General features: G+C 44.8%; 1 protein-coding gene across 5 annotated transcripts in view; it reads left to right on the forward strand.

Moving 5' to 3' along the window:
• Positions 1-2429: 2429 nt before the first annotated feature.
• Positions 2430-16636, forward strand: part of LOC126081180 (tumor necrosis factor receptor superfamily member 26-like) — a 30915-nt gene continuing 16708 nt past the window's right edge. Inside the window, exons 1-3 of one of the 5 annotated variants that reach the window (XM_049892805.1) lie at positions 2430-2711; positions 9553-9634; positions 15061-15189. In XM_049892805.1, coding sequence (XP_049748762.1) covers positions 2673-2711; positions 9553-9634; positions 15061-15189 — 250 coding nt within the window. In that variant the 5' untranslated portion in view covers positions 2430-2672. The remainder of the gene's footprint in view (positions 2712-9552; positions 9635-15060; positions 15190-16636) is intronic. The other 4 variants (XM_049892804.1, XM_049892803.1, XM_049892802.1 and 1 more) reach the window with 4 other exon arrangements.

Here is a 16636-nt window from a genome sequence, read left to right on the forward strand (position 1 = left end):
TCCTGCAAGCCCCACTTGAGACACTGTGTGGTTCTCAGAGGCACTTTTCTGTGCTTGAATACAAACCTTTTTATTGTTTCCCTCTTTCTGATTTGAAATGTGCTCTTGAAAATAAAAGATCAACTTTGAGAAGCAGTGATGGCCAATGCCAGTGCTGGTACAGCTCAGCTCTGAGAAGCCCCTGTCAGAGCAGATAGTGAGGTATGCTCTCATCCCCCACTGGACTCGGGGGGCCCCTGCTCTGTCTCATCAGCAACCCTGTGACCAGACCCATGTCACCTCTGCACAGGGCATGGCACTGCTGGCCCAGGACCGCTGGGAGAGAAGGCAGTTGTGGCCAGGAGACTTGCAGAAGCTTTCTAGGGACAGACAATACCCAGGCGGCTGTGGGTGAGAGGAAGGACTTCCCCCTGTCTCCAGCCCTTGGGGCCACTGTGGGTGGTAGGTGCCCAGAGCAACAGAGCTCTGCGGTGCCATGGGGCTAAGGCAGAGGTCCCCAGGCTTTGGAAAATTCCACTGACTCAAGCAGCTTGCTTGGTGCACTCTGTAGCTTTATATTCAAATCCTGGTTCCCCTCTCCTTGGCTACTGTCCAAAACTGGAAGAAACTGGCTGAAATCGGCTTAGGTGCCATGTTGACATTCAGGATGACCTTTCGGCTTATTAAAGTACCTCATACATAGTAACTTCTTTGCCTCCTGGTGGAGTTTAGCTGCCATTTTCTCAACACACGATGCATGAAGTTATATGTAAACCCCATGGCGCCTACATGGTATGATTAAGGAAACCCTGGTGGCTCAGTGGTTAAGAGCTACGGCTGCTAACCAAAACGTCGGCAGTTCAAATCCACCAGGCAATCCTTGGAAACTCTATGGGGCAGTTCTACTCTGTCATATAGGGTCGCTATGAGTTAAAATCGACTCTGTGGCAGTGGTTTCGATTTTTTTTTCCTTATTTAGTACGACTAAGGATGTTGCTGATGTAACTTGTATGAACTTCCTACTTGTAAACCCCTTAAAAGTAACTTTCCCCTCGCCTTTGCTGATCATTCTTGAGGGCAGCAGCCCCAACTGTTTCCTTTCTTTGCAAAATGAAATAAAGGTGCCTTTCCACTCTCCCGCCTCGGTCTCTCGTGCATTGGCTGAGACAAGTCTCGCCGAGCAGAACCTGAGGTTTCCACCCAGCACCAGGGCAGGCACGGATGGTATACTTGGTGGATGCACTCAAGAAGGGCTCTCCGTGCACTGGCTTGAGGAACCTGTGGGCAGCCACCATGCCTGATGTGTAGGCAAGGACCATCCCAACCCCCAGAGCCACTCCTCATCGGTAAACTGGTCCTGACAGAGTGAGATGGTGGAGAAGCCCAGGACACATGTCATATGGGGCCATGCTTTCATGTGCCAATCTGACAACCACATTAGATAGAGATAAAAGTGTTGTCCAGTTGGCTCTGACTCGGGTCGTCCTTATCTACAAAAGACCAAAATCTTGCTCGGTCCTGGGCCATCTTCATGACCACCAGTATGTTTGAGTCCACCATTGTGGGTATTGTGCCAATCCATCTCATTGAGGGTCTCCCATGCCCACGCTGACCCTCTGCTTCATCCAACACGATGTTCTCCTCCAGGAATTGATCCCTCCTGATAATGTGTCCAAAGCAAGGGAGTCAGGCAATGCTGTGTTGTGATCTACAAGGTTTTCTTTGGCTGATTTTCAGAAGTAGATCGCCAGGCCTTCCTAATATTAGTCTAGAAGCTCCACTGAAAACTGTCCACCACGGACGGCCCTGCTGCTATTTGAAATACTGGTGGCACGGCTTCTAGCATCTCAGCAACACCGTAGTGGAATGCAGTGACAGACAGGTGGAGGGACAACCACATCATGACCACGTTAACCCCTGCTTTTCAAAAGACAATATTCTCATTGAACAAACTCATCTGTAGGGATAAAGGGGCTACAGCCCTGGCTCTATGGGCTCTCTGACCCCTGCCTTCTGGTCACCCCACATCCCCTGCAGCCTGGAGCCTCAAGATAGAGCATCTCTGGTCTGGGCACCTGAGAGCTGAGACTGACCTGGGGTCCCCTCACCCGTAGAGCTTGCCAAGCCCTTTACAGCCAGGAAAGCAAGTGGCAGAGTTCACTGGGGGCTGGGGAGCTGCCGCTGGAAGCCAGAGCAGAAGCCAGCAGGCCAGGTCTGGCAGGGACCCCCGTTTGAGGATGGAAAACTCCGAGCCTATATTCTCATGGTTGTGGTTTTGTGTTGAGTGAAGAAATCATCGCCTATAATTGGCTAACAAGAAAACGCCCTGGTGTGCTGATTCATCCAGGAAGGGACGAGACAGGAGAAAGTGTGGTGGGGACTGGGGCTTGGAGGGAAGAAAGCCTGGGCTGGGAGCCACCAAAGAGCAGGGAGGGTTTAGAAATACCCATGTTTGGTGCTTCCGGTCCTGCCATTGTGAAGTGCCAGGATATTCTCAAAGGAAGAGACTGGCTTCCTTGCCTTCACTTCCTGGAAGTAAGGTAGCGGGAGTGGGAGTAGGTCTGGCAGCACGGCGGATACGTGACCACTGCGTGGCAGAGCTGCGTAACGTCCTGCCCTGGTGGTACAACCCCCCGTTGCGGTCTGGGCCACCCTTCCACTGGCTGCCCCATCATTCGCCTGGCCGCCCCGCCATGCGCACGCTGCTGCTACTGCTGCTGCTCACGGCACCGGTAAGTGTGACCTTGTTACCTTATTACCGGATGGAAACCCCATTTTTGCTTGGTGTGGCTTGTATTGGCTGAGAAACAGAGAGACCGGGGTGGGAGAGTGTAAAGGTGCCTTTATTTCATTGCACAAAGGAAGGTAAGCAATCAGAGCTGTTGCCACCAAGACTGCTTCGAGAGGTCCAGGCGAAAAAAGTTATTTTTGAGGGGTTTACAAGTAGGGAGGTCACACAAGTTGCATCAGCAACATTCTTAATCGTGCCACGCAGGCACCAGAACTTCCACAGGGCAGGCCGAGCAAAGGCATTGCAACTTCAAAGCAAAAATGGTGAGGCTGGCCAAGCCATGGCATGTTGCAAAATGCCGAGACCAGCCAAGCAAGCTGCAGTGGAATTTTCTGCACCCCGGGGATCTCTATATTATTTCCTCACTTTCTTATTTTGGACATTGGTCATTTAGGACCAGTGTCCATTCTGAACTATAGCCTCAGCTCGGAATCGTTTGCCATGTTCTCTGGGAGGGGGTAAACATTGGACATAGGGTGGAACAGAAAGCCTTTTTAGCCAGGACATGCAGGCAGGGATACATCATACATGGTAGCAGGAGCATATATCTACGACCATTATTAACACTATAAAAGTGACCAATGATTTTAACCATTCTAGGTTGGGTAACCGTGATGTCAGCCGACTAAAATCAGGACACAAACGCATTTCATTGTAGTTGTCTGACTACTGAACTCAGCTTTTCTTGGTCATGTTCAGTCTGTCTAGATGCATTGACGAAAGAGTAACAGCTGGCATTGATGTATATACAAACTGTCCGTAAGAAGATAACGTTAGACCTAAGGCAACCCGATTCTATAGGACCATGATTTGAATCACCCATAGAAAATGTATAGGGTCGCTATGAGTCAGAACTGACTTGATGGCACCTAACAACAACAACAAAATAATTTCAGTGGAGTTTACTTCAGACTACAAAGTCTGGATCGAGTTGTGGTGGCATTGGCTACTGTCTCAAACGACAGAGATACGTTCTTAATGAACTGGTACAGGACTCGAATGTCATCATAATTCTTTCCAACCCCAAGCCTTAGGAGTAGCACCCTCTGTGCCTTTTCCCGAAGCACTCTTAGTAATGCCTACAGTTTTGCTTCTAAACCTATGGATGCTTCTGGTGGAATACAGAACCTCTTCTAGAGGGAGTAAAAGTATGCCTCCTGCTCATATCCAGCCCAGCGTACATGTGCCGGTGTGATTAGCTGGTCATGCCTTACAGGCTGAATGGCCACACAAGCAATAAAGCCCTTGGTGTCTTAATCAGCAGGCTGTAGGGGGAAATTGGTAGGCTGCTTTTACAATGCTTTGGTCAGTTACACTGTACCCTAGTTTTTCTGACATAACTGTACTAGTGCCGTTCCATTTAAAAGAGATGTTCGTATTGAATTTAGTCCATGTTTGGTGAGCATACACCCAGGTAGTACTGCATTATGGCCACTGTCCCACTGTTGAGGCATTATGGGTAGGATGCCATTGTATGCAACAGGCTGTGGGATAGTCGGACCTCACAGTGATGTATTGAACTCTGTCTAGGGTTTTGTTTTTATTTATTAATTATGCCCCCTCTTCTTTTAGCCAGTAAATTGGATGGAAAGGTGCAGCGATTATGGGTAATCCTTGCCCTACATATGAAGGGGAGTGTGAACAAATCCAGCAAGTGTTAGCCCGTCAATGTGGTTTACAACTGCCTCATGCAACCTATTAAGCATACTGAAATTCCTTTCAGTATTTACGCATAGGGTAAATCCTACGAATAACCACATTACCCTGTTTATGGTTGATTCTGCTCATTCAAAGGCCTACAGCAATCTAACCTGTTCAAGTACAGTATACAGGTACAGGAAACAGAATACTGACGTCAAGGTTATTAGCAGTGTTAAGAGCCTTTGGGGGATCTTACCCATGCAGGAGGGTGTCGAGAAAAGAGGTACTTAAGGTCCTCGCCTGGCTCACGAGTCCAGTGCTCACAGTTCTGGCGAGTTTGTCCCTCGGCACCTGGCAGGGTAGTTTTCTTTACTCGAGCATAGTGGATCCAAGCTTCGAGTCCATTGAGTTTGACAGGCGACAGTGTAGCTAAAAGGACTTCAAAGGGTCTAGTCCACTTCTGCCGAAGGGGGTTGGTTTTCCATGCCTTGAGAAGGACCCAATCACCAGGCTGGAACAGACGGAGGGGCACCTCTGGCTCAGGCGGGCTCCTCAGGTGAGCGTATCTGTGGAGACAAGACAGAGTCACCCAAAGGGACGGCAAGTATTTAATAATTTGAACGTCTCCAACCTCATGGAGGAGGGCAGCCCAGTCATCATTAAAGCAAGCTCCATTGGTCAAATGGGAGAAATGATGAAGCAAAAGGACTGAACAGAAGGTTTCAAAGGGCGGCTCGAGAAGACGAAGCAAAGTATTATAATGACAGGTGCAAAGAGCTGGAGACGGAAAACCAAAAGGGGAGAAGATGCTCGGCGTTTCTCGAGCTGAAAGAACTGAAGAAAAAATTCAACACTCGAGTTGCAATAGTGAAGGATTCCATGGGGAAAATATTAAACGACACAGGAAGCATCAAAAGAAGATAGAAGGAATACACAGAGTCATTACACCAAAAAGAACCGGTCGAAGTTCAACCATTTCAAGAGGTAGCGTATGATCAGGAACTGATGGCAATGAAGGAAGAAGTCCAAGCTGCTCTGAAGGCATTGGCGAAAACAAGGCTCCAGGAATTGATGGAATATCAACTGAGATGTTTCAACAAACAGACGCAGTGCTGGAGGTGCTCACTCGTCTATGCCAAGAAATTTGGAAGATAGCCACCTGGCCAATCAGCTGGAGGAGATCTGTATTTATGCCTATTCCCAAGAAAGATGATCCAACCAAATGCAGAAATTATCAAACAATGTCATTAATATCACATGCAAGCAAAATTTTGCTGCAGATCGTTCAAAAGCAGCTGCAGCAGTATATCAACAGGGAACTGGCAGAAATTCAGGCCGGTTTCAGGAGAGGACGTGGAACCAGGGATATCATTGCTGATGTCAGATGGATCCTGGCTGAGAGCAGAGAATACCAGAAGGATGTTTACCTGTGTTTTATTGACTGTACAAAGGCACTTGACTATGTGGATCATAACAAACTATTGGTAACGTTGTGAAGAATGGCAATTCCAGAACACTTAATTGTGCTCGTGAGGAACCTGTACACAGATCAAGAGGCAGCTGTTCAGACAGAACAGGGAGATACTGCATGGTTTAAAGTCAGGAAAGGTGTGCATCAGGGTTGTATCCTTTCATCATATCTATTCAGTCTGCATGCTGAGCAAATAATCCGAGAAGCTGGAATAGATGAAGAAGAACGGGGCATCAGGATTGGAGGAAGACTCAGTAAGAACCTGTGTCATGCAGATGACACAACCTTGCTTCCTGAAGTGAAGAGGACTTGAAGCACTTACTGATGAAGATCCAAGACCATAGCCTTCAGTAAGGATTATACCTCAACAAAAAGAAAACAAAAATCCTCACAACTGGACCAATAAGCAATATCATGACAAATGGAGAAAAGATTGAAGTTGTGAAGGATTTCATTTTACTTGGATCACAGTCAACACCCATGGAAGCAGCAGACCGGAAATCAAAAGAAGAGTCCCAGACAAAGCTGGAGAAAAATGTAGAACAAAATTCTAACTCGAAAAGAAAGACCAGACTTGCTGGCCTGACATAGACTGGAGAAATTCAGAGAGTATGGTCCTTGGACACGCTTTCAGCTCAGTAATGATGTCACTCCTGAGGCTCGCCCTTCAGCCAATGATTGTACAGGCCCATAAAAGGAAACGAGACTGAAGAGACACACCAGCCCTGGGGCAAGGACTGGAAGACTGGAGGGAACAGGAAAGCTGGTACTAGGGAACCCAAGTTTGAGAAGGGAGAGTGTTGACGTGTTGTAGGGTTGTTAACCAATGTCCTAAAACAATATGTGTACTAACTGTTTAATGAGAAGCTAGTTGGTTCTGTAAACCTTCATTTTAAAAAAAAGGAAGAAATCAAAAGATGGGTTGCATTGAGTAACTCTGCTGCAAAGGACCTCTTTAAAGTGTTGAAAAGCAAAGATGCCACCTTGAAGACTAAGGTGCGCCTGACCTAAGCCATGGTATTTTCAATCGCATCATATGCATGTGAAAGCTGGACAATGAACAAGGAAGACTGAAGAAGAATTGACACCTTTAAACTGTGGTGTTGGCAAAGAATATTCTATGTACCATGGACTGCCAAAAGGACGAACAAACCTGTCTTGGAGGAAGTGCAACCAGAATGCTCCTTAGGAGCAAGGATGGCGAGACTGCATCTTACATACTTTGGACATGTTGTCAGCAAGGATCAGTCCCTGGAGAAGGACATGATGCTTGATTAAGTAGAGGGTCAGTGAAAAAGAGGAAGACCCTCAACAAGATGGATTAACACAGTGGCTGCAACAATGGGCTCAAGCATAGCAAAGATTGTTCTATTCTGTGGTACACAGGGTCACTATGAGTTGGAACCAACTCGACGGCCCCTAACAACAACAACATTGGTCATATTGTGGTTTTGTAATAAAGGGCGCCCATAATAGCTCAAATGGACTAAGTTTTAGTTTGCCTCTAGATGCAGGCCAAACTCTCAACAGGGCCCCAGGCAGTGCCTTTGTCCATACCAACTTGGTCTCTTGGCACAGCTTTGCCAGGTGTCTCTCTGGAGTCTAGTTAGCCTGTCCTACTTTACTGCTGGACTGGGCTCTCCAGGCTGTGTGTTGTTGTTGTTAGGTGCTGTCGAGTCGGTTCCGAATCATAGCGACCCTATGCACAACAGAACGAAACACTGCCCGGTCCTGCGCCATCCTTACAATCGTTGTTATGCTTGAGCTCATTTTGCAGCCACTATATCAATCCACCTTGTTGAGAGTCTTCCTCTTTTCCGCTGACCCTGTACTCTGCCAAGCATGATGTCCTTCTCCAGGGACTGATCCCTCCTGACAACATGTCCAAAGTATGTAAGACACAGTCTCGCCATCCTTGCCTCTAAGGAGCATTCTGGCCGCACTTCTTCCAAGACATATTTGTTCGTTCTTTTGGCAGTCCGTGGTATATTCAGTATTCTTCACCAACACCACAATTCAAAGGTGTCAACTCTTCTTTGGTCTTCCTTATTCATTGTCCAGCTTTCACATGCATATGATGTGATTGAAAATACCATGGCTTGGGTCAGGTGCACCTTAGTCTTCAGGGTGACATCTTTGCTCTTCAACACTTTGAAGAGGTCCTTTGCAGCGGATTTGCCCAATGCAATGTGTCTTTTGATTTCTTGACTGCTGCTTCCATGGCTGTTGATTGTGGATCCAAGTAAAATGAAATCCTTGACAACTTCAATCTTTTCTCCATTTATCATGATGTTGCTCATTGGTCCAGTTGTGAGAATTTCTGTATTCTTTATGTTGAGGTGTAATCCATACTGAAGGCTGATGTATAAAGGCTTTGTATAAATTCTAATTAATGTCTAGAGTGGTTGCCACTGATTATACCACCAAGGCCACAAAATGGGGCCCATTGTCACTGCCAGTGGAGACAGGAAGCCCGAATCAAGGGATGATTTCATTCAGGAAGTGTTTCATAATCTCTACGGCTTTTTCAGTCCTGCAAGTAAAAGCTTCATCTTTGGCCTTAGGGGTTGGCATGTAACTTTGAATAATAGTCTTATTAACTGGTCTTCCTTGTAGGCATATAGATATTATCCTATCACTGACAGCATTGTACTTCAGGTTAGATATTGAAATGTTCTTTTTGATGATGATCAGCTTGAATTAGAAACAAAAATCTAGTGTGTGTTGTTTTTAAGAGCTATGCCTAAAAGCATGTGATAGAGAAGGGTGGCAAATAAAGAGTAGAAAAAATGGATTCCAGGAATATTCTTACCTAAGGAGAACAGGAGTAACATTGTTACTATCAGCTAAAAGAGCATTCAAGTTAGATAGCATTGGTAGGGAAACGATGTGTGCTATGTAATGATCAAAGCAACAAACTGCTGAGAAGGTACTAGTAAAACAATCATAAAATTGCATATATCTACCCTCAAAATACGAAAAGCAAAAACGGACTCACATACATGGTGAAATCTACAAACCCACAAACTTAGTAGATTTTAATATACCCCCAAAACTAATAGATCAAACAGACCAATTTAAAAATGTCCGTGACAATATGGACAACTGAGACCATGTAATTAACAGGGTTCATTGTGTGTGAGTTCACACACATACATACACATACACAATATATATACACACACAGATATTTTTGCACTGACTCAGATTCCAGCTCCCAGCCAGTAGGAAATATATTTTCTTGCAAAGTATATGTACGACTCTTGAAAAAATTATGTCCTGAAACAAAAATAAAATTTCACCCCATCCTAAAGGATCACTACCATACTGGCTGCGGCTCTGACTAAATAGATTAGACAAAAAGGCTTGAAAAAGGTAGTCAACAAAACCTCATGCTTTTGGAAACTAAAGAACGTGCTCCCCAAAGCAATGCCCAGACAGATCAGAATCGGAAAAGGAAAACTCCTGTTGTGCACTTACCTCAATGACGCCCGCCCCAAGAGGGACCAGGTTCGCTGTTCGATGACGCCCACCCCAAGAGGGACCAGGTTCGCTGTTCGAGGGTAGCCACCACCTCTTTCTCTGCTCAGACCTGTGTGTGTCTAGAGAACGTGGTCCCTTGGGAACAGGGCGTCTCTTGATAATGCTGATTTCCCTTTCCTAATTGAAGGTGATCACGGTGGACAGTAAGATGCAGTGTGGCCCAGATGAGCATGAACATGGCAACATCTGCTGCAGAAACTGCATGAGTGGTGAGTCTCCAGATGCCTTCCAGAACCTTCTGGAGCAGACTTCCAACCTAGGAGAAGGGAGCCTGCAGGTTCTTAGAGAAGAACTGGAGCTGTCCTGGTGGGCGGAAGCTGGCTAACTCAGGGTGACCACTCCTTGGCAGCCGCCTACTGCTTACCCACCATCCCACCTTGGGCAGGTATCTCCCTCTACACCACCTTTAGGAGATGCACCTGTGTGAACAGAGAGTGTGTGGTGTTCTTGTTTTGGGGTGGGCAAGGCATGTTCAGCAGGGTGCTGGAGGACAGAAGAGGGGGGCTGTGCCTTGGCTCTCTCCTAGCCTGGACTTTCCCTCCTACCCCCCTGTCATGCGGGGGATCCCTTGAAAACGGGAAGCTCCAAAGGGAGGTGGCTGCAGATACCCTACGTGCAACCAACCCACAGGGGCTTACTTTCATCCTCACAAGCATTCCCTGCAAAGAGAATAAGTCCCGTAAACAGATGAGGAGCCAGGAAGCCCAGGGAGCTGATTCCACCCGCCCTCACTATGTTGCGCACTGACCAGTCACCACCAACAGCACCTGCCTTCATCAGGAACCTGTTCAGAGGCCAACCAGGATACCTGCATGGCTCACCACACACACACACACACACACACACACACACACACGCCCCATTCTGTCCATGCACCTGAGCCTTCATGGAGGTCCTGTTTGAGGGGCCAACCTCCATACAGCTATACCGTTCACCACCACACCTCCCCACATTTACACACATACACCTATAATGCACATATATACATGCACACTTGCACATACATCTACACACACAACATACTTCAGCCTGTACCTTCACGGCCCACCACTTGTACCTAACACAAACAGCTGTGCACACACAGATACACACATACACACACCCCCGTGTCTGTCTGAACCTGGGCCCTCTCAGGGCTCCTGTTCGGGGGCCAGCCACCCACTTCTGCACCACTCACCACCTCTAGCACCCAGTTGTGCACACCCACAAACACACCCATAAATAGCCACACATCATGTCATCAATGACACCGTCTTCATGGGACTCCTGTTTTAAGGAGCCAAACGCCTACACTTCTGCCCCTCACCATCTGCACCCCCGCTTACACTCTCTCACACATACCTACACACACATGCACGATGCATTCATGCAAGAACCTGGGCCTTCCTGGGACTCTTGTTTCAGGGGCCTACCACCCACACCTGCACCACTCACCAGGTGTGCACACACACACACACTCACACGCGTGCCACATTTGATGCATGAACTGTGCCTCCATGGGCTCCTGCTTGAGGACAAGCACCCATGTCTGCACCACTCACCACCCCGCACTCTCCCCCGCTCTCCTACACACACATCTATGCGTACACACACCTACACACATGCCACATTTTATGAATGAATGGAACATAATTAGTCTGGCACGCAGTCGTCTCAACTCTCCACATCTGTGCACAGGGGAGTTTTTAGGATCTGTTCACGGGGAGGGTGTGATTGAGCTCAGCTCATCTTTGCTGTGTTTCTTGACATGCTGTTGGAGTCCATTGGCTAGAATTTTGCTGACAATTTTTGTGTCAGTGTTCATGAGGGATATTGGTCTATAATTTTCTTTTTAGTGGTGCCTGCCTGGCTTGGTATCAGGGCTATGCTGGCTTCACAGAACGAATTCGGGAGTATTCCTTCCTTTTCTATGTTCTGGAATAGCTTGAGTAGAACTGGCCTCAACACTTCTCTGAATGTTTGGTGGAATTCTCCAGTGAAACCATCTGGGCAAGGACTTCTTATGGTCATATATATACATATATATATATCTTAATAACATCTTCAATTTCTTCTTTTGTTGAGATTCTCTATCTTAGTTTGTGTTCGTTTAGGTGGGCTGTGTGTTTTTAGGAATTTGTCCATTTCCTCTACGTTTTTCAATTTGTAGGAGAATAAGTTTTTGTCACATTCTGTTATGATCCTTTTTATTTCACTTGCTTCTGTCGTGATGTCACAAATCTCGTTTCTTACTTGGGTTATCTGCATCTTCTTTTTTTTCTTTTGTCAGTTTGGCCAGCGGTTTGTTAATTTTATTGATCCTTTCAAAGAACCAGCTTCCAGATTGTTGACTGTTTCCATTGTTTTTCTGTTTCATTTATTTCTCCTCTAATCCTTTATTAATTCCTTTCTCCTGGAGGCTATGGGCTTCTTTTGCTGCTCTTTTCCTAATTGTTTATGTTGTAGTGTTAAGGTCTTCCTTTTGGCTCTTTTTTTCAAGTGTGCATTTATTGCTGTAAGTTAGTCTATGAGCACTACTGTTGCTGTGTCCCAAAGGTGTAGTATGTTTTATTTTCATTCTTGTTACAATCTAGGTTTTTTTTTTTTTTTCCATTTTTAAATTCTCCTACCAGTTCTCTGTAAGTCAGAATCTACTCCACGGCAATGGCATCGCTTAGGTTTATTACGCAGTGATTTATAAGCATGGCGTTGTTTAATTTCCAAGTATTTGATTTTTGTCCTTATTCTTCCTGTTTTTGATTTCTAACTTTATAGCATTGTAATCTGAGATGCTTTGTATTAATTTTGAAATTTTTTAAGTTATTGAGGTCTGCTTCGTGGCCTTGGATGTTGTCTAATCTAGAGAATGATCCTTGCGCGCTGGAGAAGAATGCGTACTGCGCTGCTGTTGTGTGGAGTGCTCTGCATATGTCTATGAGGTCAGGTTGGTTGATTGTGTCATTTAAATCTTCTGTATCTTTGTTGAGTTTCTTTCTAGTTGTTCTTTCCATCATTGAAAGTGGTCTGTTAAACCAAAACAGAAAAACCAAGCCAGTTAACTTCGAGTCAGTTCTGACTCATAGCAACCCAACGGGACAGAGTACAATGCCCCATAGGGTTTCCAAGAAGCAGCTGGTGGATTCAAACTGCAACCTTTTGGTTAGCAGCCAATCTCTTAACCACTGCGCCACCAGGGCTCTGGTGTGCTGAAGTCTCCTACTTTAATGTAGAGCTGTCTATTTTTCTTTTCATTTCTGTTAGGGTTTGTTTTTTTGTTGTTGTTGTTAGGGTTTGTTTTATGTAATTTGGTGCTCTGTCATTGAGTGTGTAGTATTTATTATGGTTGTGTCTTCATTATGTAATGTCCTCTCTTTTGTGTTATGATGGAGTCTGATTTAAAGTCTATTTTATCAGAGATTAATATTGGCACTGTTGCTCTTTTTTGTCTACTACTTGCTGGATATATATATTTTTTCTATCTTTTGATTTTTAACTTCTTTACATTTTTGTGTCTAAGGAGTACCTCTTATAGACAGGACAGGATATTGATGGGCTATTTTTCGTTTTTTATCCATTCTGTCACCATCTGTCTCTTGATGGTACGTTTAACCCATTTACAATTAGTGTGATTGTTGATAGTTATGAACTTACTGCTGTCATTTTTTAATGCTTTTTGTGTGTGTGCGGTGTTTTGCTTACTTTCCTGTGACGAGTTCTCTTTGTTCATGGATTGTCGTTTTGATTTCCTTTGTTTTTGTTGATTTTGTATCTACTGAGTCTTTTTGATATTCTTATTTTGGTGGGTAGGTTTGTTAATTTTCTTTGTGGTACTGTGAGTTTTACCTTTACCATCCTATGTTAAAGCAGTCTGTTATTTTTTAGATATAGCCTTGACTTCCTCTCCTTATGGAAGTGCTGTCACTATGCCATTCATTCCCCCTCTTTGTTTTGAAGTTGTCGTTGATTGCAGATGACATCTCTGATTCCCTCTTTTCAGTTCTGTAGCTTTATTTTACTTTTGAGATTTCTCTATCTGGGCTGGCATCTTGGTGATGCTGTCGCGTGGCTTACCCTCTCAGGTTGTAGCCTGCTGTCGTTGGTTCTCTATCTGAAAAAAAAAAAAATTTTTTTTTTACTCCCTTTAATATTTCTTGTAAGGATGGTCTGGTTTTTACAAATTTCTTGAATTTATGTTTATCTATCAATGTCCCAATTTTGCCATCATATTTGAAAGACAATTTTGCTTAGTATATGATTCTTGGTTAACATTTCTTTTGATTCAGGGTTTTAAGTATGTCATACCATTGCCTTCTTGTCTGCATGGTCTTCCCAGAGAAATCAGAACTTAGTCTTATTGGATTCCCTTTGTAGGTGGTATGTCATTTTTCCCGAGCTGTTCTCAGAATTCTTTCTTCATTTTTGTACTTGGAAACATTGATTATGATATGTCTTGGTGACTTTCTTTTGGGGTCTGTCCTATATGGGGTTTGTTGAGCTTCTTGAATGGAAACCTTGTCATCTTTCATGATATCAGGGAAGTTTTCTACCAGCAATTCTTCAAAAATTCTCTCTGCACTTTTTTTGTGTCCTCCTGTTCTGGGATTCCTACTACTCATAAATTATTCCTCTTCATATGTTCCCACATACTTCTTAGGCTTTCTTCATTTTTTTTTTCCATTCTTTTTTTCTGATTGTTCCTCAAACAAATTGATATTAAGGGATTTGTCCCCATTTCATTAATTCTTTCTTCTGTTGTTTCAATTCTACTTCTCTGTCCTTCCATTGAGTTATCTGTTTATGATATTTTATTGTTAATCTTCTGGATTTCTAGTTGCCGTTGTTGGATGATTTCTAATTGTCTTTTTAATATTTCACATTGTTCTTGTAGTGTTTTCCTGAATTCGTCAAGGGTTTTATCTGGGCTTTCTTGATTTCTTTGAAGACTCTATATATAAGCCTTTTAAATTTCTTATCAGGCTGTTCAGTTACCATCTCTCTCTCAGGAAGATTTTCTGCCCCTTTACTTTAGTCATTTGACTAAACCATCTTGTCCTGTTTCTTTATGTGATTTGATATTATCTGCTGTCTCGGAAGCATTTAGGTGTTGTTTATTTATTTATTTATGATTTGTTTTGTTTTCTTTTATCAACATGGGCGAGTGAGGTGTGCTTCAGTGGTCAGTCCTGTGGCAACACAGAGGTGTTCACTTTCTGCACCCAGTTAGACGGGTAGCAGAAGGAAGGGCAAGCCATCACTGCTGTCCACAGTACCTGTTGTGATGCTTTGTCAAGTTCTTGCAGACTTCTTGAGAGTTGAGTTCAGAGTCCAGGGCTCTGGGGCCTTGGACCAGACACTTCCGTTATCAGGGTTCCATCACTCCTCTGTAAAATAGACATGAGATCTGGTGTGTCTACCCCAGGGTACTTACGAGACTGCAAGTGAAGGTCGGGTGGATGGATAAATAGGCTTTTGCAACCTCAGGCAGGGCTGCAGCCAGAATATTCTATGGGGGTTGGCGGCTGAGGGGTAGGTGTGGTGCCTTGGGACCCCCTCATTCTCTAGACCCATTGAGGCAGAGACCTCAGGTTTGGGGTCCTACCTGATCAGAGCTGGGCTGCCCAGGCCCTGCTTACCTCTATGTCCCCCTCCTACACAGGCCAGTACGTCAGGAAACCCTGCAGCGAGAACCATGGTGTTGGAGAGTGTGAGGTGTGCGGGGATGAAACCTACACGTCCCACTCCAGTGGCTTGACCTACTGCCTACCGTGCACCCAGTGCCAGAAGGGTAAGTGTGTGGCTGAGCAGGGCCACCCTTCCTTTAACTTTTCAACCTGCACGCCTTGACCAGGCCTGTAGGACTTTCTCCAAAGGAAATTATTACAGATGGACGTGCATAGCCATTGAGCTAGAAGAGTATCCATCCCACGGTGTTTGGTTTCAGTCTGGGGAGGGAGAGATGGTGAGATACTTTGTTTTTATCGTGATGATACGTGATTAAAAAATCACACTATGGATTATTAGGATTTTCAAAACTGTTTAGCAAAGTTGCTATATACGAGGTGAATATACAGAGTACATCTGACTCTCTATAGTTTCTAGATTGTTTCTTTACAATGTAATTTTTTAAAAAGATGCTGTTTGCGTTAGCATTGTGAATGAGTTTGTAATAATGTAACACCAGAAACGACCCCAACATTCATTGACAAGAAAAATGAATTTTAAACAATTGTGTAAATTCACACAATGGCATCCTACACAGCAGTGGCAATAGATTGCCGCGCCCTGCAGAAACACGAGTGGATCTCAGATAATGTCGAGCCAGCAAAGCCGCCCAAGGATAGCACGCAGTACGCTCCTATTTAAATTGTGCTCACAAGCCTGGACAGGAAACACATCTTGTATAAGGCAAGGCTACAGGAGAATGTATACCAAGTACTGAGAGAATACATACAAAGTATCAGAGGTAGGGAGGACTGTGATAGGTTGGGGGCTGTGGGCCTGTGGGTGATGTTCTTGGTACAAACCTGGGGATGTGGGCATGTGTGCCCCATTTTATTTTTGTTTATAGCTCACATGTAGTTCTGTAAATCTGTTGGAAAAGAAAACACAGCAGACTGGCAGGGGCGGCTGTATAAATCTATTCACGCCAGCGTTGTTTTAACATCCAGCATCTCAGGTTCTCGCCAGATGTGAGGTCTGTTGAGAAAAGTTTCCACATCCCGTCCTGACCTATTCAAAAAAGCTCTACAAAAATGGTACCAGTCATCGTTCATTTCTGAATCAAATTTCCTTGAGATGCACCCTAAAATTTAAGAATTGTTGATCGAACAGGTCTTGTGCTGTCACAGTAAGTTAAGACTTATCTTCCAGGTCTTGTTCTTTACTATGACAGGAGAATATCCAAAATATTAGTATTTTGGATACATATGCATCCGAGCTGTGATTCTGCCTGTGTCTGCTTGTGGGTATATGCAGGTGTGCAAACAGACACACCTAGAGGAGGGCCTTCTGGAAGGCTGACGTCCGTGTAGTCAGCGTGGGTATTGGGAGTGGTAAGACTGCAGGGTTCTTCCTCCTGCCCCCCTCTGTGTCTGGTGTTTCACTCATGGAGAGCACATGTCACTGGGGTTCTTTTCTTTTTGGGAAAATAAGATGAAAGGAATGATTTGGAAATGTTTGTGAGAAGTTGATGCTGTAGCCTAAATTGCAGGGGCACCCACAAGCCACCCTGG

This window comes from Elephas maximus, chromosome 7 (genome assembly GCF_024166365.1).
Source record: "Elephas maximus indicus isolate mEleMax1 chromosome 7, mEleMax1 primary haplotype, whole genome shotgun sequence".
NCBI lineage: Eukaryota > Metazoa > Chordata > Mammalia > Proboscidea > Elephantidae > Elephas > Elephas maximus.